General features: G+C 40.8%; 1 protein-coding gene across 1 annotated transcript; it reads left to right on the top strand.

Moving 5' to 3' along the window:
* Positions 1 to 24,867, top strand: LOC134533541 (odorant receptor 22c-like). Its single transcript, XM_063371073.1, has 8 exons — positions 1 to 120; positions 2,635 to 2,796; positions 4,126 to 4,398; positions 7,067 to 7,501; positions 17,339 to 17,435; positions 20,450 to 20,557; positions 22,697 to 22,852; positions 24,475 to 24,867. Exons 2-8 carry the CDS (start codon positions 2,651 to 2,653, stop codon positions 24,526 to 24,528), a joined length of 1,269 nt encoding a protein of 422 aa, XP_063227143.1. The 5' UTR covers positions 1 to 120; positions 2,635 to 2,650; the 3' UTR covers positions 24,529 to 24,867.
* The last annotated feature ends 3,039 nt before the right edge of the window (positions 24,868 to 27,906 follow it).

Here is a 27,906-nt window from a genome sequence, read left to right as displayed (position 1 = left end):
TCGGCCTTCTTATCGGGGCCTGCGGTGCAGTCGAGAAGAATTTGACCCTCCCGGCCTTCTCGTGTTCCAGCAGAGCGGAGAAACCGAGCTACCTACTGTCAGACACAGCAGGCAGTGAAGGCAAGTGGAAGCCTAACTAATTAACATATCCTGCGTTATCTGCTCGCTCGTCAACTTCAAGGTCGGAAATTAAAAAAAAAAACAACTTGTATGCGATAATTAAAATATTCAAATGATTATGAAGAATTTTAAATATCGCTGATTCAACCCATTCAAACTCTAATTTAAGGTACTCTCATCTGGTCGTACGGCAATATACCTTACCGAAAAATTTTTTTTTCTTAGTTCTTAAAATACGATTTTATGCATTATTTATGTAATTGACATACCCTAATATAAACAAAGTATCATTATATATACGATCACCTAGATATGTGAAAACCTAGCCACAAGTTTTTTTCTTCATTTTTTAATACTTTAAATATTTTAATATGTTATCTATGTACATACCAAACCTAAGGTATATTTCTGACTCGGGATCAATGAGTCTTAAGTTTCTCGAAAACATGTCTTGTGGTTAGAGTGATTTAGGCTAAATTAATAATTAGCTCACTGCAAATCTTCAGAAACATAACAGAAATAAAAACTTACAGTAAAACATTTTATAAAAAATAACTTTCAACTCTAAAACTAAGTAAATGTTACAAAATACTTGATTAAAAGTTCGAAGAATAAGTTTCAAACTAATATGCAGTCATGAAATGTATTAAATGTGTTTGTAACATCGTAACAGTGTAAGAGTTATTGTACAGTCCCGTTTTCTTTGTGTCCACAATGATCCGCATAAGCCCAGATTTATGTATGTATGTGGCTGCTTTAAGTTTCTGAAACCTACGCTTAGAAACTGCGCGTTTTCCCGATAAGTAGTGCTTACACATATTTGTGTTAGATAGAGAAGCTTTTGAACACGTAGAGATAAGATAGCGCGAATAAAAAAATATACCTGAACTAAAAATATGGAAAGATCATAATGCGGTGTTTTTTCTTCTTTGCTTCACTGATAAACTGTACAAAGCTAGCGCAAATATGCAAAGAGGAGGGAGGAATTTTTCTGGCTGCGAACGCAGGGCGTGGAGAGGGGGATGGGGAATTTTTCCGAATCCACCCTCTTTCATGGGCGAGGAGGGTCCACTGTGTTATAAAATAAGAACCATTAAAAAAGGAATAACATCATTTACAAAAGAAAAAAAATTCTGAAAATTGTTTGTGAAGATTAGTTACAAATGTTTTCTAACTATGATTCCTTGCTCCTTGTTTTAACTTTCCCTCTGGATATGCTCATTCACTGCAAAAAGAAGTTTGGTAATGTACTTAAACATATAATGTGGAAGCTCTTATATATACAATTGCATGGAAATTTACCATAACAAATATCATACGTTTCCCATCTATTTGACTTCTGGATAAACAAATTTAGGAGAGGTACAATGGATTCGTGGAAAATTTCCTATACCAAATGTTAAGAAACGTTCTTTTAGGACGGTATTCCAAGAGACAAAAATAAGAGTTCGAGTGTTCAATATGCTATACTTGTACTCTAAGCATATTCCTAATGCACGATAGGACACTGCCAGTACCTTATTTTAAGGGAACAGACCTTTGTCGGCCAGTTGCCCAAATTCCGCGCATGCGCATAGCTCACTTTTTCGTTGATTTCGTCCAGGTGGCAGACCCACGTCTGGTGCCATTAACTCGTATATCGTCACTTTCATGAACATCGGGGGACACACCAAGCGTGTTGATGTGCCAAATGAAACTTCATGACCGCGATAACTATCCTGGAATACATTTTGTACACTTCAATGGTCATAACAAGAAATAATAGCAACTTTGCAAAAGTACTTGAGAAATAGGTAATAACACAATTTAATTCACGTGACGATGCTGCTATGTCTAGTAACAATAGCATCGATAGTTGCCAAACGTCCGCTCGAATGCGTTGAAATTCAGTTTCTAATCTCGCGCAGGGCACCGTTTTGTAAAAAAACTGTTGCCGATCTGATTCCTTACTGGGATTCGCTTTGGACACGTTCTGGAATACGGCCCGCGAGTCGGATTTGGGGTTGTATCCCAACACGGGAAGTGCTTACTCGCTGCCTTACCCAGGGGCGTAGGAACCAGGGGGGGGGGGGACAGGGGGGACGTGTCCCCCTGAACGTTTTGGGTGGAGGGGATTGTCCCCCCCCCCCCCCAACTTTCTAGACCGTGATATTTTTATTTTATAATATTATTCTGCCCAACTTTATTTGTAATTTATTCACTCTCAAATTTTATCTTAAGGAAACAATAATAATTTTAACATCGATGTATCCAATGGTTAGATACAAAAACTGCTTAAAAAGCGCTATTTTGCACTTTTAAAATCAAAATTTTCCGGTGGAGGACCCCCGGATCCCCCCGTCTTAGTAACAGGGGAATGGGTTTACATGACATAAAAATCATTATTTGTCCCCCCCCCTCCCCCAACTTTATGAACACAGCTACGCCGATGGCCTTACCCGAAACGTCTCGGAATGCCGCCCTCAGTGCTGTGGCGATCGACAGCAGGGCTTGTTACCGGGGTAGTGCCCTCAGGCTGGCGACCCACGGGATGACCTCGCTGCCCGCTGCCCCGGGAGACCTGGAAGATCTGGGAGAGGCGGGAAGAGCGATGCCGCGGCGAGTCGACCCGGTGCATCGCTGGCTCAAGTGGCAGACCTTCTTCCTGAGCGTGTGGGGCTGCTGGCCGCGCGGCAGGTACAGCCTTCGCACCGACCAATCAGCGTGCTCGCAGTTCAACTTTAACGCTAAAAAATATTTCCACCCTTTGTAGCATTGTGGTTTGCTTGGTTTATTTCCGCCACGCTGTTAGAAATGACAGTAAATTGATGCACTTCACCAACGAAGAATGCATGCACCTCGTGTAATCCAAGAGTTGTTCGTAATTTCAGGTGACTAAATCTTCGTAAAAAAAAAATACGCTGGATTCAGAACACTTTGAGTTTTTTGTGTTTCGCACCTAAGGTAAGCGCACACGTGCAAGAAACAGGAGTGACTTTCGCTGTAGACTTAACATGTTTTGAATGTTTCGTCCATGTACCAAGATCTTGACGGTCGGTTGGCCACGTCAGGAAAAAAAATTGTGACACCAAACCGGGACAATCTCGGCCCGTGATTCAAAACCACTGGCTCAACTGGCTCCACGTCAACATCAGAATCATCAGAGAGCATATCCATGCCCATTACTAAACAATGTTCTGCATTCCCCGTCGCTTCTCGCGAGGTAGACGGCTGAGGCTCGCTCAAGAGCAACTTTCGCGCCTCGTTCGAGTACTCGTTCGGATTCACTGGCTCATTTATCGGCTACTTTTTGCCTCATTCGACAACTAAGATACTTCTCTGCATTTTTAATTGCTTCTGCTCGGGTTATTTCACTTGTTTATTTTTTTCTCCAACATAGCCAGTTTTCACTTAGGCATTTTGAAATTAATGGCTCCAAAACCAAAGTTATTAATTTTATAGTTATTCCTTTCAACTAGCACCACTCAGTGCTTATTCACGAGAAAATTAAAGTTTAAATCACTGAAATAGGTCTATTAATCTCGGAATTAAAGCTCTCGATGTTTTCAGCTTCAACGCTCCCCAACAATATTCTTTACGCCGTCACTGCAAAATGTTAACATGCTGAGTCATACGTTAACGACCCCGAGCATAGTCTGCTCTACTAAGATATATTTACTTCAACTCTGTAGCTTTCGGTAGTTCACGAGTTTTAATCGGTGTCGATTACTCAGCCGAAGTGACACATAACCCGAGATTAAAGACATTCGTATTCTTCTCGGAAATTCATGTCAAATAATTTTGGAAGTTGAAATATATCGTAGTTTCTACGAAGATTAAGTTATACGAAATCACGCAGACATCTTCGTTTATTTGAGGAGAATTCTTCTTTTGAAAAGTCCTTAAAATGACCGTTGTTTCTAACACTGAGGTTGTCAAGTCCGAACCGCAGGTCGCTGGACCCGCGGAATGCCGGGTCTCCGGCCGTGACACGTGTGTCGCTGAATGTCACGTCCTCGCCGGCAGGTACAAGCTGTACTACGCCTACACGGCGTGCTTCGTGGTCATCTACGCCAACCACTTCTACTCGTCGCTGTACGGCATCAGCCGCGTGCTGGGCGACCTGGACAAGGTGCTCACGTTCGCCAACAACTCGTCCATCACCATGCCGGCCTGCCTGATCTTCGCGACGGTCCTCACGCACCGCGGCAACATCCGGCAGCTGTGCGAGGTGGTCGAGGCGTTCTGCCACCAGCCGGAGGTGGCCAAGCACCTGCACGTCCTGGAGCGGACCCGCAGGTACGCGCTTGGACATGGCCATGCACATAGACATAGACATACACATAGACATAGACACAGATATAGACGCTTACATAGACATAGACATATACATAGACATATACATAGACATAAACATAGACATAAACATATACATAGTCAAAATACAAACATAATAAGAAATAAATATATACATATACATATACATAGTCATTAATATATACATATACATAGTCATTAATATATACATATACATAGTCATTAATATATACATATACATAGTCATTAATATATACATATACATAGTCATTAATATATACATATACATATACCTTAATATATACAAATACATAGACCTAAATATAGACAAATACATAGACCTAAATATAGACAAATACATAGTCATAAATATAGTATTATACAAAGTCATAAATATAGTAATATACACAGTCATTAATATAGACGTATACATAGTCATAAATATAGACATAGACAGCGCGAAGAAACTGCACAGTAGGAAAGTTTTCAGTCCATTATTAAACAAGAATTCGTTTTCTTAAATTACGTCTTAAAATTAGTTTTTTATGCATAGAAGAAGGTATGATTTCATCAACCAAAATTCCACGTATGTTAAGTTTTTTCTTATTAACACGTTTTGACTAAGAAAATTGAGTCACGCAGGTTTCATTAAAAAAAAAAGAAAGTTCTATGACCGATTCAGAACTACCGAAATACTTTCAGGCTCACTCTGACAGGATATATATCAACACACTGAATCAACAAACTGCGTCCCTTTAAGGTATTTACTGAAACAGTAACATCAGTTTCAGACACTAGCCATTCTGACTCAGTATCTCGTGTAATGAGGACAGCAGGAGGTGACGGCCGGAAAACACTGGCTAGCTATTACTAGCGTTTGGCGCACGGATCCAAAGCTGACTTCCGACACGACTGTCAACTTCAGTTGACGTATAAAATGCCATGTCCGTTTGTTTACAATAAGTACTGCAAAATACATGTTTATGTGTTAAAATTTTACTAAATGAAAAATAGTAATTTGTATCAGAACATATTTAACTCCACTGTGCCGAAACGTCCGCACAGATGCGATGATTTAAACTGTTATTTATTAATGGCTGCTGACTTAATAAAATTTGCACGTCTACGAACTCTGTGTCTTTGTACTTCAGACAATTCTAAGCAGCATCAACAATTTATTTTGTCTCTGAGTGGCCCATTTGAATCTCAATAACTAGACCCCTCTACGGACAAATGACATTACCAAAGAACTTCATAACTACTATTTTTATAAAAACAGCAATTTTATCAATGAAAGTATATTTAAAAACAGTAATATTTCACCCTTTTACAGTATAGTTAAAGACTTATTTGTATTGTCTGCTGCATCTGGCGACGTTGGGCATCGCAGCAGTGGACCAATAGGCGCCGTCTATTTGAACTTGAGTGATTTTCGAAATGCTTAAATGAACATCCTTCTTCTACGTTTAAAATCCATAGCAGGAATATGCCATCATGAAGCACTGATGTAAATCAGGCAGTTTCAGACGGTTTCAGAACGATCCAGTTTTCTATTGATGCGTAATTTAAAGTGTGAATTATTACTTATTGCAGTACTCAGCAGAATTTTTTGTAATTGTGATTGAAATATGTGAAAACAAACTGTTGCAGTAAGTCTCCCTTTTCCCTGTACACTACTAGAATAAATATAGGACCGTTAATAAATGCAAGGGCGTTATTCGAAAACTGTTTATATGACTAAATTGAAATAAACTACATAAAAACGGGACTTAAAGCCAACTTAAAGGAATAATTACATTTACCACAAATGAAGTGATAAAATTAAATATCGAGCTGAAAACACTCTCACACCCAGTGGTCTTGAAATTAAAGATTCTCTGTTCTCCAATGACCTATTCTAATCGGAGCCACCTATTTAAACAATAAATAAATTAAATAAAGCGTTGCGTTATAATAATAATACGGTATAAACCGAGAGAATTGTTGGTAATTGTTGGTGTCCACACTACCTCCTGTACATTAAGTAAAAAAAAACTTGGATTGAATCTGTTTACACATTATATAAGATATTTAATAAATCTGGATTGAACTGTGTTGCCAGATAGATAAATACTATCTTGAGGTGCCACTACCTATGTCCTGTTGTCTGCACAAATGTTGTATATATATTTGTACAAATACTCAACAATATGCATATAAATTAACTTAACACACTTCTTGCGAACCTATTTTAATTGTTGTGTGCATCCACCTATTAGCTCGGAACGTAGGTATGTGTGCAAAGTAATGGCGTCTGTGTGTTCTTTGAATGATTAAATGATTTAAAGTAAAATAGAATCAATTTCAGTGTATTTATCGATTTGCATTATTAATCATCACTGAGCTTGATTATTTTAATAAATGAAATAATTAATTTTATGCCAGTGCTTGTAGTAATGTTGAATACTGGGTATTTATTTAACTTGTTTTGATTTTGATTGAATTCATACTTTACCAACAGTACACAGTATATAATATCACACCGGTCTCTGTATTATTCTACTTGAACGGGACAATGTAACTACGCCAGGTACGCCAGGCGAGTGAGTGCATGTGACATGTGACGTGTGACGTGTGACGTGTGACGTGTGACGTGTGACGCGCGCTGCAGGATCATGCGCAACCTGACGCTCGGCACGCTGCTCATGGGCGTGCTCGACTCGCTCACGTGGTGCCTCACCGAGCGCAGCGTCACCTCAGTGTTCGCCTACGCCAACCGCACCAACCCCTTGCCCTTCGACCGCTACCTGCCGTTCGAGCCGAGCGCCTCGGCGCCCGCCTTCCACGCCGCCAAGGCGCTGCTCTCCTTCGAGTTCACGCTCAGCGTGTGCACCTTCCTGTCCACCGACATGGCGTCGCTGGCGCTGCTCGCGTACGCCTCCTCGCAGCTGGAGGTCCTGCTGCGCTGCCTGGCGAGCCTGCGCCAGGACTCGCTGGAGCACGTGGCGGCGCGCCGGCAGGGGCAGGCCCCCGCGGAGCAGGAGGTGCTGACCGAGATGAGGCGTCGCCTCAAGGTGCTGGTGGACCTGCACCGCTCCGTGCTGCGGTGAGGACCGCGTCCCTGGAGACGCTCCTTGTGCGAACAACAGACCACGTGCCTGGTGACGCTCCTCGTGCGGACCACAGACCACGTCCCTGGAGACGCTCCTTGTGCGAACAACAGACCACGTCCCTGGAGACGCTCCTCGTACGAACACCTGGAGACGCTCCTCGTACGAACAACAGACCACGTGCCTGGAGACGCTCCTTGTACGAACAACAGACCACGTGCCTGGAGACGCTCCTTGTACGAACAACAGACCACGTGCCTGGAGACGCTCCTTGTACGAACAACAGACCACGTCCCTGGAGACGCTCCTCGTACGAACAACAGACCACGTGCCTGGTGACGCTCCTCGTACGAACAACAGACCACGTGCCTGGAGACGCTCCTTGTATGAACAACAGACCATGTCCCATCAGACGCTCCTCGTACGAACAACAGACCACGTGCCTGGAGATGCTCCTCGTACGAACAACAGACCACGTGCCTGGAGACGCTCCTCGTACGAACAACAGACCACGTGCCTGGAGACGCTCCTTGTGCGAACAACAGACCACGTGCCTGGTGACGCTCCTCGTGCGGACCACAGACCACGTCCCTGGAGACGCTCCTTGTGCGAACAACAGACCACGTCCCTGGAGACGCTCCTTGTGCGAACAACAGACCACGTCCCTGGAGACGCTCCTCGTACGAACACCTGGAGACGCTCCTCGTACGAACAACAGACCACGTGCCTGGAGACGCTCCTTGTACGAACAACAGACCACGTGCCTGGAGACGCTCCTTGTACGAACAACAGACCACGTGCCTGGAGACGCTCCTTGTACGAACAACAGACCACGTCCCTGGAGACGCTCCTCGTACGAACAACAGACCACGTCCCTGGAGACGCTCCTTGTATGAACAACAGACCACGTGCCTGGAGACGCTCCTTGTACGAACAACAGACCACGTGCCTGGAGACGCTCCTTGTACCAACAACAGACCACGTCCCTGGAGACGCTCCTCGTACGAACAACAGATAGAATTGTGCCCGATGGGATCTCCCAAAATTACATCCCCTATTTAACCCCCTCGGCGGTGAATTTTTACAATAGCCTAATTCCCCTTTAATTGCTCACCTACATTATATAAGGTACTCCTGTGCTGAGTTTCATTCTTCTACACCCACCTGTGCGTTGTATGTCAGTCAGTGGCCCGATGAGATTTCCCAAACTTTTATCCTCTATTCATCCTCCTTAGGAGATTAGTATTCAAAATATCCTTTGTTAATGTTCACCCACGTCATTTAAGGAACTCCTACGCTTAAATTTCGTGCTTCTATACCCACCGGTTTAAGCATTGCGTTGTCTGCCTGTCAGTTTTATCAAGTTGATTATCCTTTTTAAGGAATTAGAAGCACTGGAGTTTAACTGTTTCCCCATACATCTGTACAGTGATTAAATAAAAAGTTTTTTTTTTTTTAACAGAAAGGAAGTTATGCTCGTTGTCATGATGTCGGTACCATATGTGTTAAAACAGATGCATTGTTCGTGCTGGGGATACCGTCTGCCGTCTGTCGGACTGACGCGACAACGACGCCAGGTTTTTCCGGTGTTAGTCTCCGGTGTATCTGCTATAGCCTGCGTGGCGGGGACGAGGTCGGCCGTGGCGAATCGCGACACTGGACCGCCGCGTCGCTTCGCTCGGTCGTCGCACACTTCCGCGGGTCTTCGGCGAGGCCGAGCTCTCGAGCACCACGTGGTTCGGAGACCATTGAAATCACGACGGTCCCGTCGCCTTAAGCTTCTGTGGGTGACAACTGACAAGTGTCACCTGAAACCATGCAACCAAAAGAACAATCAAACATTATCAATCTGCTTGGAAGTTCCTTGACATACGGGAAGGTTGGCACCCCTTTCGTTTTTTTTGCTACCACATATATACCCTAATATAATGCTATGTTCGTTTGTGATAGAACATAGATACAAGCAACTGAGAATAATTATATCCTTAAAATCATAGTTCTCATAAACTATGTTTTTTTTTTAAACGAGTTTTTATCTTGTGTGGCCTTATGCCGTCAAGACGTAGTTTCATGTTGTTGAGGCGAACCAAACAGGCGGGCCAATCATTGACCGTCACGTTGGCAATAAGTTCGGCCGCATTTTTTTTTTCTCGCTTCATGTTCTGGGCACTACAAATACCGAACACGAAGGTCTGTTACTGGTTGATTTATCATGATCTTCTGAGATAAATGTTCAAAGACAACTGATTTCGCCAGTATGTTGTAAACTCCCTTTTAAGCACTATCTCCATTCCGAAGTCCTTTCCCCGAACCACAGGGTGATAACTATTCACAGTTACTATTATTTCATAGTTAAAATACATTCATTTAACTTCAACTAAAGTTAATATCTATAGTAGGCCTTATGTTATTTTTGAAATAAAATCACAAATGTGTACTGTTGTATCAAAAACGTAAAATCCAAAATATTCTATTTGCGAAAAAAAAAAAAAAAAAATAGGGTGGTTGAACCAAACAAGCACTTTAACATTTAAAAAAAAATAACGTAGGAACGTGCAAACAATATAATCTGAAAAATAAACTTTACAAAGATACATTTTTAGTGAAATCAATAAGACAAGAAAGCGATGTAGTTTGTTTGAGATGCATAGCCAGAAAGACTTTTGAATAGGAGCTGGAGGGTATAGGCAAATTATGTGATGATTTTGATAGTGCATGCATTCAGTTTACACATTTTATAATAATAAAATATGACATAAAGGAAATACGTGAGAGCTGTCTGTTTTAGAAGTTAAAATACAGCTTATGATAAAAGTCACGTGTAAAATAAGAAAAATAATAATAATATGTATCACAATCATGATGGAAATGATAATACATCGATAGTGAAAATTCTGATAGCAGTGACTGCGACATGCGTAATAATATATATCTCATAGTTATTGACAGTTGCATTTGAAAATTATTTATTGGTTGTTGATATGAATTGATCAACATGGGTCAGCGAAGCAATCACGTGCTATAAATGTCTTCACTTGCTTATTTTGCGTCAATCAGTGTTGATCGCCGCTTATTCAGAGTAAGAATATTGATGATGCGCAAAAAATTAATTGTTACTTTTATGCATTTCGTTTTTTAACATCAATTATCGAATGTCCTTTTCTTTAATTTTATATCGAAAGGAGTAGGATTTGTTTCTTAAACGAAGGGTAGCTAAAGACTGTTTCCGGATACAGTTTTCCTTTTAAACTAAAGGATCCTTTAAATGCGTATCTTAAAGTATGCCAGCTCTCGTTAACCTCTCCAATAGTTGCAAGCAAGGGCGAAAATCTGTAGAATTCTCAAGGGGGGCTGCGCGGCCCGAGAGTTTCCCACGTGGGTTTTAACCGATACAAGTCATCCTTGGACGGGGCGCTTGTATGCTGTATGCTGACCGTATGTTGGCCTGTACACATGCAATAAGATGACAACTTTATAACACACGGAAAGTTTCCCATAAAACATAGTTGTGACGTTTACATTTATCCGCCCCGTTTTACAAGTTACTATTTTGTAAGAGCAAGCGGGCCCTCTCAGTGAGGGAATTCTTAATTCCAGGGGGTTCCCTCTCCCCCCTGGATATACGCCCAATGATCCTTACAGATACACTGATGTAGACTTTCGTGAAAAGGTCCGAATCATTGCATGCATTCTTGTAGTCTTTAAGCAGCTTGTGTCTCTCCCTTTAGTACAAATGTGACGATAGTCCATAGACGAACAAGCCAATCAATGCCCCTATTTTTTCTGTGTATTTGTTATTGTGAGTGCATCAACTTTGAACAAACACAAATCAAAAATTTCTTCGAAATATATCACGAAGAAAATAACAACACAAAACAAATTCACCAACGATAATTTATTTCTTTTTTGATACACCAGGTTGTGTTAGCGCCGAAATATTTTGGACAACCTTTAACGACACGTTTCTCACTAACTGCATCCTTCACACAGTAAAGGACACATCCGTGCTGTCAGAAAGAGCCTCAGTTCACTGTATATTTTTTTTTGTAAATTTAATTGAAATAGGGGAAGGTAGTCGAATTTGGACCGCCGCCTAAGTTAAACCATGGAATTTTCCGCTCCACTGGTAACACAACTGTCTGTGTGGCCAGTGCGCGGTGTAGCTACCCCCTCCATGCGTGGCCGTGCCGAAGGTCGAGTGTCTGGCGCCACTGGTCCGCGCGAAGTGTGGTTTCATGTGTTCTCGTTGAAGCTGGTGTAAATGTTGAGCGACAGTTCATAGTGATTTACAAAACCACTTGGTAAGCAAACAAAATAAACATAATGTTATTGAAAACTACATTATGTAGGCTACACATTCATCAGGATGGTTAATAATAATAATAATAATAATAATAATAATAATAATAATAATAATAATTGTTACTCATTTATGTCACGTGTATAAAAAACAAAATGTGTGATGTTGCCGATTTTTGACCATTTGAGGTTTCCAAAATTGGACTGGTCCAACTTAGGAAAAGTATGATAAAAATTGTTTTGCCAATAACTGCAGTCTGTTCTCTGGGCCGCAACCAGGACTTTGTTTGAAAAAGGGGAGGGGGGTCCATTCCCCATGGGGCATTTTGGGTTCAAGCATTAAATTTGGGACATTTAGGCGATTTTTGAGTCAAATATTTAATATACAGTTGTAAAAATTGTAGTATTTTTAAGAACGATTTTTGATAGTTTACTTAAACTTATGTTTCATAAAATATTTTAAGGGGGGAGCTGTTGGACGCCAAAAATACCCCTTTGGCTACAGGTCTGCTGTTCTTGCACTCAAGTTAGCCTACATTTTGTGGTTCCTTTGTTTGCAGGGAGTTTTTATGGCTAAGCGAGGGCGATACGGCGATTGGACAGAAGTAGAATTGCAGTTAGCTATTGCAGCTTACAAGAATGGAGACTATGGACTGAATAAATATGCTCGTGTGTATGGAGTACCAAAGGCGACAATCAAGCGTCATGCTGACAATAAAAATGTCTTCGCAAATGAGGTGAAGTCGTTTGGGAGGCGAGCAACATTCTCAAAGGATATGGAGGATGAACTAGCCTCGTACATTCTCAAATTTGAAGAAATGTTGTTCGGGTCAACCATAAAGGATATCAGGCGATTAGCTTTCGACATAGCAGAGAGGCACTCTGTTCCACACTCTTTCAATTCAAAAACACAAATGGCAGGAAAGAAATGGTTTTATGCTTTCAGGCGTCGTAATCTCCATTTGTCCTTACGTCAACCGGAGGCTACCTCCATAGCCAGAGCCAGAGATTTCAACAAAGAAAATGTTGATCATTTCTTTGGACTCTTAGAGAAGACTGTGGATGAGAAGAATATTACAGCTAGCCGCATCTACAATGTAGATGAGTCGGAATTCACGACTGTGCAAAAAAACCTCAAAAGGTCTTAGCTCGCAAAGGAAAGCATCAAGTAGGTGCAATAGCAAGCGGAGAGCGAGGAATAAACACAACAATGGTGTGTTGTGTCAATGCAGCAGGGCACTATGTCCCACCAATGCTGATATTCAAGAGGAAGAGAAAACCTCAAGAACTCGCCATTGGAGTGCCAGCAGGAAGCCAAATTGAGATATCTGATACAGGTTACATAAATTCGGAACTGTTTGTACTATGGTTGAAGCACTTTCATGGATCTGTGAAATCTGATGACAACAATCAGTATTGCTTTTGCTTGACGGTCACACAACTCACAGTAAAAATCTTGCAGCGCTTGATTTTTGTAGAGAAAATGCAATAATTTTGTTGCAACTGCCAGGGCATACCACACATAGACTTCAACCATTGGATGTTGAATTTTTTAAGCCACTGGAGACATATTTTACTCAGGCTCAAGAAACATGGTTTCGGCAACATGTTGGTCACACCCTCTCAATGTTTCAGATTGCTGGTTTGTTGAATGCAGCATATTGACGTGCAGCAACAGTCGGGACTGCCCAAAGTGCTTATCGTGCAAAAAATGTTTAGCCTGTAAATAGGCACATATTTCAAGACCATCACTTCCCTGCTTCAGAAGCTGTAGGCCTATGTAGGCCTATTGTCAACGATATGCCTTTGACTGAAAATAAAGAACCGGAACAATCACTATCAAACCTAAGAACACCTTGTGAACTAGACTCTCAAGACAATGATGCAAATGAAATTGAGGCTTGTAGCAATCAGAAGTCTTAATTACATTAATAATTTCAAGTTAAAAGGAGACTTTCTTTAGTTTCTTATATGTACTATCATGAAAGGCGAAACCAAATTGTGATTAATATGTTTACTGAAGATGTTAAACAATAGGTCCATTTTAGAACACCTGGTCCAATTAATGAAACCTAAAGTCAAATTTAAGAAACCGATTTCCTAATTTGGACCATTTGCAACAGTGCAGAAAAACCTTTATATTTTTGTTTATAGCTTGTATATTATGTAAGTTTTGTATATCAGGAGTAAGCCCATTAATTGTAGAAGATATTGGTTTGTTAAATTTTTTTTGCGATTCAGGTAACTGAATTACAGAGACAAATAGTCAAAACGATCCAATATAGGTTACCTTCCCCTAATAATGTAAAATTACAGATATTTATAAATTTGTACATTTACATGAAATCACCTTTAAGGTAAAAGCACCTATTATGAGACCTTTCCTAATATGAGACCCTAGACTTTCTCAGCCGGGAGCTCCTGAACTCTAGCGGACAATACACTAACTCGGTGCAGTGAACGTTTTCTTGCGTGTGTATTGTTTTCATTAGCGAGCGAATGTGTAGACAAGCGTGGTTACCGATTTTGTGTTTTACGAGCTATCGAGTTTTCCACCGAGATAACAGAAACGGCTTACATATAAATCAAGGTAAGGTTACTTGTTATAACATTCATACACGATGGTTGCTATATAGATGAGTGGTTATGTGCATGCTAGTGAGATTGTGTTTTGTGCACTTTTTGTATCCGCAACACAATGTCTTTTGTTGCATATTGATGGCTCCTATTATGAGACCTACAGAGTACCCTTTTATGGGATACTATCTCATATTAGGAACCGGGTCTCATATTAAGAGCTTCCTGCTAAATAAAGTGTTATGCATTTAAACATCAGAATATCATTTAACTATCGCCTTGTTACAATACAATGATTATTTATTATGTTATAATGTAATTAAATTGCTTCATATCTAGTATATAGTAATATAATTCTCGTTATTAACAAACTGTAATGACATATATCATAAGTAATGCTGGTCTTAGAATATAAATTCATAGTCATAAATTAACAGTTTTCTTTGCCTAAAATGACATTGATTTTAACTTTATTATTACCTTTCATATTAATGTTTTTCTTTTAGATGGATCCTAGCCGAAATCCGAAAAGGAAGAAATGGGACAAGGAGCAGATGATCCTAGCTGTCAAAGCTGTACAAACAGGTACTATGGGTTACAAGTCAGCAGCGAAACATTTTGGGGTACCAAAAAGCACAGTGGAAAGGTATGTGAAAAATACTGAATTGCGTTCTGATGATTTGGTAAATGTGCCATTAGGAAGAAGGCCTACATTAAGCTGTAAACTAGAAAATGAACTTGTAACGTACTGCATTGAGATGGATAAAAGGTTTTATGGGTTGAGGAAATGTGATATTAAAAGGATGGCCTTCCAACTCGCCATTGCTAATGGTATCAAACATCCATTCTCAGAAAAAAATAAATCAGCTGGTAAGAAGTGGATGGGTTCTTTCTTAAAGCGTCATCCACAGTTGTCATTAAGAGTTCCCCAAGGCATTTCTCACGCCAGAGTAAAAGGTTTCAGTCCTGAAAATGTAAAAAAAATTTTTGAGCTCTATGTAACTGAATTTGACAAAATTAAAGGCCGTCCTCACAGGTTGTACAATGTTGATGAGACTGGGGTAACTGTGGTACAGCACAGAGCTGAGAAGGTAATATCCCTGAAAGGAAAACGAGAAGTAGCTGCACTGACATCAGCTGAGAGAGGGTCACTCATAACAGTCGTTACTTGCATGAATGCAGTTGGTTCTTTTGTCCCTCCATTGATAGTGTGGCCAAGGAAGAATATGAAAATAGAACTCATGGATGGGGCACCAGCTGGTTCTATTTGGGGATGCCACCCTTCTGGATGGATTCAGGGGGATTTGTTCACAAAGTGGTTTGATCATTTTATTGAATATACAAAGCCATCACTTGAAGACCCTGTTCTTCTTGTTCTCGATGGCCACTACTCACACACCAGAAATGTTGATGTGATACGATTGGCTAGAGAGAACCACGTATCAATCATTTGTATCCCTCCTCACAGTTCACACAAAATGCAGCCACTGGATGTAGGCTTCATGAAGCCACTGAAAACCTATTATGCCTCAGAAATACAGTCTTTTTTAAGAAACAACCCTAACCGTATTGTAACACCACTCTTGGTTGCAAAGTTGTTCAGTGCAGCATATCAACGAGCTGCAACAATGGAAATAGCTGTCAATGCATTCCGCAAAACAGGATTGTACCCATTCAACAGTGATGTGTTTCGTGAATGTGACTTTGTAATTCACAGTTGTCAAGAAATTCTTGATAGAGATGTTCATACCAGTGCAACTATCATCGCCACTTCGAATGACACATCAACTGGTGCAGGACCATCTAATTCTCACCCTGTTCTACCTATGGATCGCCCACATTTTTCTGGCACAGGGCCTTCTGATGCTAGTCCTGCTCAAACTATGGACATCACACCTATCTCTCCTAAAGATATTAAGCCACTTCCTAGTCTTTCAGCAAATTTACAAAGCCGAAGATGTGGCAAAGCATCTGTAATAACCTCATCGCCTTACAAATCTGATCTCCTGAAGAGTTTGGAAAGAGATACAACAGCAAAAATTAAAAAAGAAGCTGCATGGAAATGTCATAAAACCCTGACGAAAAAACCTTCTGCCAACACACAAAAGACAAGATCACGAAGTTGTACAAGAAGATTAATGGAACAATCCAGCAGCGACGAGTCGGATGATGATTTCGACATCTTATCAGATAGCTCTGGTGAAGAAGACAACGATGCTGAGTGCCTCTTCTGTGGATGCATATTTTCAGATGACAAACATGGCGAACAGTGGATATAGTGTATTGTCTGCTGTCGTTGGGCTCATGAACATTGTGGTGCCACTGACAGTCACTTTGTGTGTCCTCAGTGCCAAAAGAGGATAAAGAAATAATGTGTCCCATATTAGGAAACCTTTTTTTTCCTTTGGAAAAGTGCAGTGTCTTCCTTTTTTTGCATAGGACGTAAATTTATTAGTTTAAAACAATATGTATATATTGCATTTTATAGTTAAACATATCAAGTGATTTATTAGACGTCAAATGTTAATTTATGTTCACTTAATAAAAATATATGAATTTTATTTAAAAGGGGTCCCATAATAGGTGCCTTTAAAAAAAAATGTTTGCAGTAATACTGGGCTCGGATTCTTGCCCGGTTATTTATGCATTACCAACATTAGTTAGTTATAGCGCGACAAGAATTATTCAGTATTGTTCCCAAAAACGTATTTTATATGTGCCAAAAATAACCATTGTGTACACATTTACAATATTTTTTTCTCTTAGTACCTATTACATTTTCATGGCAATTGGTTTCCAAATGAATATTTTGTTAAAGTAAAAAAAATAATTCTGTGTGTATATCAGGTCGTAAACCTGTCTCCTGGTAATGTCAGATCCACTCGTCGTGCGAGGGGGTGGTTGTCGGAGCAGTTTGACGTGTGTCCGGCGACCGAACTGGACCTGTGTGATTTCAGGTACGTGAACGACCTCCAGAACATGATCGGCATGCTGATGATCGTCGTGTTCTTCGCCCTGACGTTCATGATCTGCCTGTCGCTCTTCCAGGCTGTGGTGAGTCACTCCGTACGGGCGTCGAGGTCGTTCACCCAGCGCGTGAGAAACTGTTCGTTCCTAATCCGCCGGGGAAATGCACCGCTGTCTTTGAAAATGCACCATATCAATTTGGGTTGGGTGTCGCTACTGCCGAGGATTTGACGTCGCTTAAAACTCGTAAACTATGAAAGCTACAGAGTTCAAGTAAATATATTGTTACAAACGTAGACAGGACCGCGACTCACGCCATGTTCGGGAGCTGGCTGGCGGCCCCACACGGTCACTGTCATAAAGCATTAAACGCGTGCCTGGCTGGATTAAAAGGGTCCTCGTTACCCCCTACCCTCTTATGCTCCCCTCGCACCAACCCAACTTCAGGTCATTGTCAATGACCCTTTTAGCGGCCTGGGAATTCTGCAGGGTTTCCCGAGGCCGCCGCGCGGAGTGGCGCGAAAAACGTCGCCTTCCTGGACGTTTCGGGCTTCGGGTTGGCCCAAAGTGACGCGACACTTCCAACCCCAAGTCGGTTCCAGAAAGTCTTCCAAGGGTATAAAAGCAGCGACGCCGGCCTCCGCGAGAGTTCTGAGCGAAGAGCGGAGCAGCGGAGAGAGTCTCCCCCTCGGGGAGTGATACCGGCGATACCCGTGCGATCAGCGAGAGGTGAAGAGGGCAAGTGACCCTTGCCGAGCGAACCAGACCTATCGGGAGGCGATACCTGTGAGTGAAGGCCTGGCAAGCCAGTCGGGTGCGACGAGTGATAGTTGGGGACTGTACTGCGGCGCGGCGTGGGTGAGTGCACGAAGGGAGCGGACAGAGGAGGACAGAAGAGCGAGCCACTGTCGAGCTAAGCTCCAGTGGAAAGTGTTAATGTTTCAGTTACCAGTGTAATACTAATTGTTGTGGACAGAGATCTTAAGTTTATTAATTAAATTTATGGTGTAGACATAAATAATAAATAAAACTGAATCAATTAACTGGGCTATACCTTACGAACCAAGTTTTGTCCCCACATTGTACTCGTAACAATATTTTAGTCAAGCTGACTTTGCTCGTGGTCGTTACGCACGACTCACCAGGTTAACATTTGCAGTGACGACGTAATGAATATTGTTGGGGAGCGTCGAACTGAAGTCAGTGAGAGCTGTAACTCCGAGAGTAATAGACCGATTCCCGTGATTTTAACTTTAAGAGGCTCGTGAGTAAGCACTGAGTGGTTATAGTTGAGTGGAATAACTATAAAGTTACTAACTTTGGTTTTGGAGCCATAAATCTCCAAATGCCTAAGTGGAAACAGGTTAGCCTATGTTGGAGAAAAGAAAGATAGCAAGCGAAATCGCCCGGGAAGAGGCAATTAAAAATGCAGAGAAGTGACGTAGGTATCGAATGAGAACAAAAAGTAGTTGAGAGAAATGAGCCAGAGGGGCAAAACGAGTCCCAGATCGAGGAGCAAAGTTTGCGTTCGAGCGAGCCTTAGCCGTCCACCTCACGAGGCATCAAAGAAGTATCCAAGTGTCTGGCGAACGAAAAATTATTATTTATTCACATTAATAATATGAAGTGTATTTTTATTGGTAGACACTGGAGCCGGAAAGAATAATATAATGCAGTTTTATTTATTTGCCTACCATATATATATATATATATATATATATATATATATATATATATATATATATATGATTCTGAATTATAGCCTCTGCAAAGTACATGTTTTTGGTGTCGCAATTTTTCTGGCGTGGCCGCCAGACCGAAAAGCCAGATGTTTAATGAATTCTCTTCAAAAAATAAAGAACCATAAATTTTGTTAAATTATTCTATTTATTTAATACACATCATTCCCGTTCAGCGCGACGGAAATTCACGAAACAAACCCTTGGCGGCTGTAGTCCAAAATAAAGCCTTTTAACGAATGAAAATGGAAGTGTGAAGTTGCATCGTGCTTCTCTAACATACCAATTATAAGGCAATCTTCGAGCACTAGACCACGAAGTTAAAAGATAGCAGTTAACTTAATCCCACTGAGTAAATTTGGATTTTAGTGGAATATCGAGTATAAAGTTGCAACGTAGCTGAGATAACTTCTTAAATGCTTACACTAACGAAAGAATAAAGTGTTTAAGGCTTGGTCCAAAAAAAAGTATTAGTGCAATGAATAAAAAATAGTGTTTGAATAACAAAAATCACTCCTACCTTAATAATCATAATATGAAAAGTCGTTCTCAGCTATTCAATTTGAATTTAAAACATTCGAAAGATTTTCGCTGCATGGAATCGGAGAAAATGTTTTATAGGTCATTTTAGAATATTGGATATTGGAGAAAATAAGGGATGTAATGTACATTAGGTATTTTTAAATGTTTCAGAAGTTTATAGTTGTTTCCCGAATAAGTAGTTACTTAAAAATCTATCTACGCCTTGTAGGCTGTACCGAAAGTTTTTTTTTTTTAATTATCGCAACCGCTGTAAAGAAAGACTGCATGAATCGAAGCTGGTGAATTCATATTCCGACAAATTCAAACACCATGAGCGGGACGTGTTTTCGGCATCGGATAGCAAATTCTGGCAACAGGATCCAATAGAATCCAATAAATAACCCACGGATCCAAAGACATATGAAACTTCTCATTAAATATAAATTATCAAACTCGTTGATAAAATATTAATTATGGGCTAATAGTGAAATCCCCCCCCCCCCCAAAAAAAAAGCTTTGAAATCGAGTGTCGTATATCAGCGTTCATTTTCAGCTGATGTAGCGGACGAGTCCTCTGCTACACAAACCTTTAATTCCACAAATTTGGTGTCTACTGGACACGTGCTCACCGCACCACAAGAATAATGTCGCAATCTCTCCCCATTTCTCGCACGTGTGTAGGCGGAGTCTTTCCTCCAAGTTACCCTCTACCGCCCGTAGTGTTCATTAGTGTCTTGAGTAAACTCGCACGGAAATTTTTTATCCAAAGAGTTTTCTAAGCACATGAATGTAAAAAACTCTAGTTGGTTTCTTTGAATTGTGATTTTGGTTGTGTTCCAGACGAGGGACATGTCCTTCAGGCAAACATACAAGTTCGCCTCGGCATGCATACACGCCACGGTAGAAGTGTTCATCTACTGCCGACTGGGGGAGTCGATCACTTCTAAGGTGAGCCACTATCCCCATAACTAGGACTGCTATGAAATGAGTTTAAAGTTTCCTCCCGAGAGGAAGACGTTTTGAGATAAATATTACATTACAAATTTAAAGTTGAACAAAAGTAATTACTATTCAAGAGCACGTAAGCATTTTGGTTGATGAAAACACTTATGTTGGAGCAACAAAGTATTTCCTAAGAAAAAAACATCCGATTCATAATATAAAAAAGTCATTGGTGAAACTCTTATCTTGGAAAAAATATTTTCATATTTTACATAATATATTGCATTAGATTTAATATATATCAATCATGATATTCATATAGGCCTAAATTCCATAAATAATTCCTACATTGATAGGTATGAAAAATGGTTTTGTAATCATCAGTACATTAAATTATAGATTTAACTTCCAAAGAGATGCATCTTTTTTCTGCAATTTAAATTAATTTTAGTTGTATAGATGAAGAACTAATTCTGCGGAAAGTAGATACTACAAATTGCTGCAAAAGTGATAAGTTCCTTTCTTCTCTTACAAACAACTTATGTTAATTTTTTTTACTTTTTAAAAGTTGCTGTAGTATAGGATAATAAATTCAGCATCTTTTATACTCCTAGTTGTACATGGATATAGGCTAATTGTTGTACCCGGGACTGGGCGCAGGGACTTTGGGGTGGAGGCTTTTCAACCAATAAAATATTATTTTAGCGTTTTTTTTCGTACAACAGCAATAATAAATTGGAAATATTTATACTGGAGTCACTCTAATCTACGATTGCAAATAAACGTTTTTTTATTAATAAACTTATTATCCGCAACATATATATATATATATATATATGTTTTCAATCTAATCAAGGTTGTATGTTCCTATAAAACAATTTTTGTACTTTAAATTCAGTAAATGATACTTAAACACATACAAGTAGTAGTATTATGGCCAAATACTCCAAATCAGTCATTATGTGCATAAAGTAATTTATTATTCAGAAAAAATTAAATGATAATACGAAAATTAAGCTTATTTTTAAAGTTTTTAGAATTAATATAATTAATTAAATAAACATGGGCAGTAAATGTCACTCAAGGAGGAGCCTGATTTGACCGTTTCTGAAGGGAATGTGGGATGAAGCTGTAAGGGGTAGCTGATTGAGCCATTTAAAAATACCTGTTTTTTTTTGTCCTTGAAAACATTAAGTGGATATTATTACTAGCTACCTCCATATTGGGAAGTGGAATTGGGTCGTTACTTAGCTACGGTCCTGTTTGGTTACTCTTCCGCTGGCACATGCTTCATCATGACTCTTCCAATATTTTTGGCTAATGTCTGCTATTTTATTTCCTCTCCAATGAAAAGCTGCGCAGCTGATGGCTGTAAAAACAACGAAATCGATACGTACATTTAAGTTGCGAGACACATTGTCCTTCTAGCGCTATCTGTGAATAACTCTTGAAACGTTTCTATCGATTAGCGTATCGATAGTCACCGGTAAGTTCTGACGGCGAAACTGCTCAGATCCAAGATTGAAGAGAGCACCACTGTGTACAGTAGATTTCAAATCGGCAAATACTGTAGACAGAATAGATACATGACCTGATTATAGTTTAAATTAATTAATTTGACTAAAGACTAAATGTTATTTAAGAATTGGATTGCCTCTTAGAAGAATATTTTAAATTATTAAGTCTCTAAAATAGAATTTTACCTATACGAACAGTACAAAAAAAAAAAGAAAAGAAAAAAAGGTGAAGTAAATCAAATTCAGAGTTTAGTTAAATTATTTTAACTATAATCATAAAATCGAAGCATCAAGAAAGTACGTAGGATTTCACCTATGAGGGCGGAGGGGGGGGGAAAGGTGAACAAACCAATTTTCTCGCCGTTTGCTTTCAGATATTCTTCCTCTGTTGGTAGAAATGATTTTTTTTTTAATATACGCGGGGGGGGGGGTTGGGGGGGCACACACGAGGACATCTTCCCATCACCGCCCATACTTAGTCTACGCCCCTGCAGAGCACCGAAAAAATAAGCAAAGAAGTTTCACTTCAATAAAAAATTTAGTTAAAAATATAAATAAAATAGAATGATATCTAAGGACTCCCCCTCGCCTACAAGCACTCACGTCAGCCGTCGCGCGGTGTTCGCAGAGCGGGGTCGTGGGCACGACGCTGTACTTCACGGACTGGTACGACGAGCCGGACGACCTCAAGAAGGCCTACCTCGTCATCATGACGCGCTCGGACCGCGCCGTCGTCGTGCGCGCCAAGCCCTTCTACGACGTCAACATGGCCACCTTCGTCAGCGTGAGTCGGACCCCTGGACGCGCGCTCTCTCGGATGTTACAGTACATTCACAGGGTTTCCATAAAGTCCCCGTCACCATTACATGCTGTTCCTACAACCAAACGGGAAGAGATGAAACGGTGGCGGTTTTCACCATTATGTTCCAAGCTACCCCAAAGTTTTGTTTTCTAATCACGCCGTCTCAATGTGAGCCCCTTTTTTTGTTGCCCTCAGGATGTCCAGACGATACTCGATCTCCGCCCACGTACGGCCAAGGATAGCAGCATTCACTAAAATAAACGTAATTTCAAATAAACGAATATTCGTAGAAACTACGCCGTGTTTTTACTTCCGAATAGTACGTTTCGTTCTGAACGAAGGTGAACACACACACTTGGACAAAATGAGTGTGTTCTTGCTGTAGGTTTTTAAATAATTATCATTGCTAGTTTGCACTGTACCTCATAGGCCTATACCAGTGCTGGCCTACTTCACTCTTTCCGAGGGCCAGATATCATTTTTAAATTCATCCGAGGGCAATGAATTATTATTGAACAATAAGAGTACATGAATAAAAAAATTTTTTTTGTTGATATTTTTGTGAGAATACTGTGGCTCTGTACATCGTCTGTTCGGAGGCATACGACACTATGTCACACAAACCGTATTTTTTACGAGAGCAGTTTAAGGAATTTTAAATATGTAGCTCCTTACTTAATTTATTCAACTATTTTCTACCCAAAATTTGTGAGTTTTTGAGCTATTGTAGATCTTATTGTGGTGTGCCACTAGAAAGAACGTCAAACAGTGGTCAAGTTTAGGGTTGAAAGTGCATTTTGCGCAAAAGTGGACATATTGTCTTACGCTTTCGAGTTAAAGATATAATTATGCAAATATAGATGGCCTGATAGTATATAAGTAGGCCTATATATTTTTTTTGTTGAATTAGTGTTTAAGTGAGTCTTGCCAAATTAATTTCTCGAGCTGGATGTCGTTCGGGAAATTTTCCCATCAACATGAGATAGGAAAATTTTAATTTTTTCATTTTTTTTTGTGGAGAATTTGTTTTCTATAAACTAGAAATTTTGGCGTATTTGGATGAATTTTTGGTAAATTTGGAAGAATTATGAGTTATTTATCTCAATTGTTGGCAAATTTTGAAAGTCAAGGTCATCCAAGATGGCCGCCATGACGTCACAATCCAAGATGGCCGCCATGACGTCACAATCCAAGTTGGCTGACCCCGGTGCCGCCTCCACGCACTGGCACCAGCCGCCGGAGGAACTATTTTGTACTACTCCAAACATTATTTTAATTTTTAAAACGTGACTAGACTAATCAACTTCCACCCAAGGCGATCCCGTTTCGATTCCCGGCAGTCAATTTCGGAATGTTAGCAAGTGGGTAACTTGGCGGACGATTCCGCGAAATGAGTGGGTTTTCTCGGGGTTATCCTGCTTCGTTCCACCACCACAGCTCCGTCTCACTACTCGTCCGTCTCCGTCTCTAGCACCCACGATGTCGATCTGGCGTTAAATACTATTACATACATACGTCCATCAAAACAGTTTAACTTTTATCGAACAAATCTAAAATTACAGTTATGTTTCACCGGCGTTTTTTTTTCTGGTGCATTGTTCCAGGTGATGAACGCGGCCTACACGTACTTCAACCTCATGAGAGAGTTCAACAAATAAGAACATGAACAACACCTGGTGCACTCAAAGCTTCACCGCACCACCAACAGTCACTGCACAATAACGGCGAGTTCAAGTTTCTTTGTAGGTTTGAAGACGTCTGATAGTCATTCATCAGACATGTATGTTGTTTTTATTACCCGTAGTCACTTTGCAGTATTTAACTCTTTCTTGCCGATAATTAACTCAGCCATAAGTACAGAAACACGTTGCTTAATTGCTTATTCTATTGCAGCGAGGACACTAAATGTTTTGCCAAAGAGTCACCGCACCTGTATATATAATTATATAGGTATATATAATTTATATATATAGGTATATATTGCTATTTATATGATTATATTGAACTTTATATTCATTTACAGCAACAATAATAAAAAAAACACCAATACTTTTTTTCAATAAATATGAATATGTTGATAACCTGAAACCCATAAAATAATTTCGCTGAGTGGCGCGAGACTGTGTGTGTGTGTGTGTGGACAGGCGCGAAGTAAGGGGGCGAACCACTGTTGAGCCTAGCTCCTGTGAGGAGTGCGAACTGTGGAACTTGAGACACATTGAGTGACTTGCGAATAAACATTTTTAAGTGCCAGTGATTGGTGATCGGACATTTGTTTATGTAAAATTATTTATTAGTAATCAATCTAAGTATTAGTAATGAACAAAACTGTAATTATAAAACGTAATTGGCCTATCCTTTACGAACTCAGTACTCCCCACAATGTCTTAATAATATATATATTTTTTAATTTATACATAATTGAGGAAAAAAGCTTAGGGCATAATTATTTTGGAAATACTTTTACGGACTACGAAATCCACGACGCCTCATTGAATAAACGACGCGTAGAATAGCCCAGTGTGCCCGTCAACGGACAACATAGCTTTTGAAACGTGAACCAGCGCTATTGCTGAACGCGGCACCGGAAGAGAGAGAAGAAAATAAAGCACGTAATGGCGCGTACTCTTCAAGATGTCGTGACGTGCGACGTCACGTTTGAAAAAAAACAAAAAAAACGTCTGTCCGCTATTGAACACGGCGGACCCAGGAACACGGCACAAAAGTGCGGCCCCGAACCGAAACCCTTCCTCTCGCGAGAACTCCCTTTTCACGTGTCACGTGACAGGAGGACTGAGGACAGGCCCTCTGCCCACGGACACTGCCACCGGCATCACGGGAGACGGCCTGAAAGGACTTGCTGCTTCGAGAGGGGGAAAATGCTGTAAACAAAGAGACCGCCCACAACCAATTACGTTGGAACCCCAGACTGCCACCGCCGCAAAGAACCGGCAGGCGTACAGAAGCACATCCAGCACACGGTGCATTGAGGATGCCGTGTGAGTAGTAGGAAATAGGGCGTACTGGCACAGTGTATTTCTTATGGGACTACGATTTGGTGGTTCGCTCATTTGTGGCATTTGTGGCATTTGTGGCATTTGTGGCTTCGACCACGTTCGTTTCGTTCTCTTCTCGTTGCCAATGATCGGGATCAGTTCGAGTAAAATTCAATTGAGATAATTCGGCTACAAATGCAGACGGTGGCATTGTAAGAAGACGGAGCTATTGTAGCTGATTTCAATGAAAATTTGCCCGAAATGGTCCCAATCATAGGCTACGAAAAGCAAACAGCCCCGAACATGGCTGAATCCTAACGATTGCCAAGCCACAACTGTCAAAGCCACAAAATCCTAGTCCCATAAAAAAAAAAAAAAAAACTTCGTCCCAGTATGCCCTGTTTCCTACTACTCCTATGAAGTCTGGCTAGCGATCTTTTGCTTTGAAAGGTTTTCTCTTACTCACGGCTTGGAAATTATTTTTTATATTTAAAAACATTCAATGATATTCGCAGCTCAAGTATTCAGGCGGTAGTGGTCGTTATTGTAACTTATAATTTGTCCATCATGGTTAAACCATCCAGATTCTTGATATGAATGTTGGTACGTGCTGCGAGCTCCCTGTACCAACCAGAGACCCGGATGAAGGACAAGAGGCAGGGGAGGAGGAATGTGCTGGCCCCCGGCGGCGGCGGCGCGGGCACAACAAGCCGCCCCCGGGGGCGGGGGGCGTGTCTTTCAGCCGCCACTCACCTGTCAGCGCTGCTGCGAGGCGACCGGCGGTCGTAGCCGGGACTGCAGGCTGCTGGCTGCTCCTCTGCCCCACCCTCCATCAGAATTCCGGGATAACTTAGATACACACAACTTAGAAACACGCAACATAGAATTTTCTAAGTTATGTAGTTCCAGTTTGTAATAATACTAAGATACGTGTTTCTAAGTTATGATAGTTTAAAAATTATGTGTTTCTACGTTGTGATAGTTCTAGGTTATGTTCTTCTAAGTCACTGAGTTTTAAAATTGTGTGGTTTGGCGTTTAATTTCTAAGTTATTTTCGTTCTAACTAATGACAACTCTAAATTACGTAATTTTTTTCCGAGAACTTTAAGTAATGACTGTTCTAAGAAAGATGTGTGGGGCTCTCTGAGTTGTCTGAGGAGTCCCAGAGATGTGATAGACTTGATTAAGCGCCTTAGGGTTAGGCTACTTAGGCTAGGGTTACTTTAAATCGACCACAGGTTAAGTGGGACTGTGTTGTTGGGATGGGTAGCCTCAACCTCTCACTGCAGCTCCTTCCCAAACACCTCCGAGTCGCAGATGGAATGGCATATCCATTTATCTAAAGGTCTAGGGAGCTCGTGCAGGTTGGATGCAGCCCTTACGGGAGTACATGCCAGTCAGATCCTGTACTTCAAAACCACTGCAGGATTTTCGGTGACACTAAACAATCTGTTGTAAGATGTGTGTTCTCTAAGTTATGTGTGAATCCTGATTTTTATCACCTTTATACGTCATGAAATGGTGTCAATCACTCGGAGAGAGAGGTGACGCAGTGAAAAGACACTTGAATTAGCATTCCAGAGGAGCTAAAGTCCTGAAACCAGCACGCCCGGAAAAGCCTGGGGCAGTTCTTCGCCATACATGGATCATGGTGTATAATGGGTTCTCGGTGGACGTCTATTCTAACGCGTCGGGTTCATGTGGTGAGGGTAGCTGGTTCGATTCCGATTCCCCGGCATGACTATAGTGAATTACTTCAGCCTATCCCTCTGACGTGTGCTGTGTGCATCCATCTCTTCAATTACCTCGCGTTAGACGAGGCGTTAACTGGAAAATATACGCGTAAGTTTGGGTTCAGAGTAGCAAAATTTTAAGGCATCTTACTTGAAGCCGATATTCCGACACAAAAATAAGGTTTAGGTGTTGAATATGCTACACCTGTACCCTAATAGTGTTTCTTGTGCACGATAGGACACGACCAGTCCCTTATTTTTAGGGAACGGACTTTGGTGTCCTATCCGTTGCCGACCTGTTGCTCGA

Source organism: Bacillus rossius, chromosome 6, assembly GCF_032445375.1.
Source record: "Bacillus rossius redtenbacheri isolate Brsri chromosome 6, Brsri_v3, whole genome shotgun sequence".
NCBI lineage: Eukaryota > Metazoa > Arthropoda > Insecta > Phasmatodea > Bacillidae > Bacillus > Bacillus rossius.
The sequence above is the reverse complement of the archived record's forward strand: the minus strand, read 5'-3'. Positions and strand labels throughout refer to the sequence as shown.

Coding starts and splice junctions, on each gene's coding strand:
- LOC134533541 (XM_063371073.1), top strand. CDS start 2,651: ATGACCTCGCTGCCCGCTGCCCCGGGAGACCTGGAAGATCTGGGAGAG. Junction 4,399..7,066: donor GTCCTGGAGCGGACCCGCAG/GTACGCGCTTGG, acceptor CGCGCGCTGCAG/GATCATGCGCAACCTGACGC. Junction 20,558..22,696: donor GGGAGTCGATCACTTCTAAG/GTGAGCCACTAT, acceptor CGGTGTTCGCAG/AGCGGGGTCGTGGGCACGAC.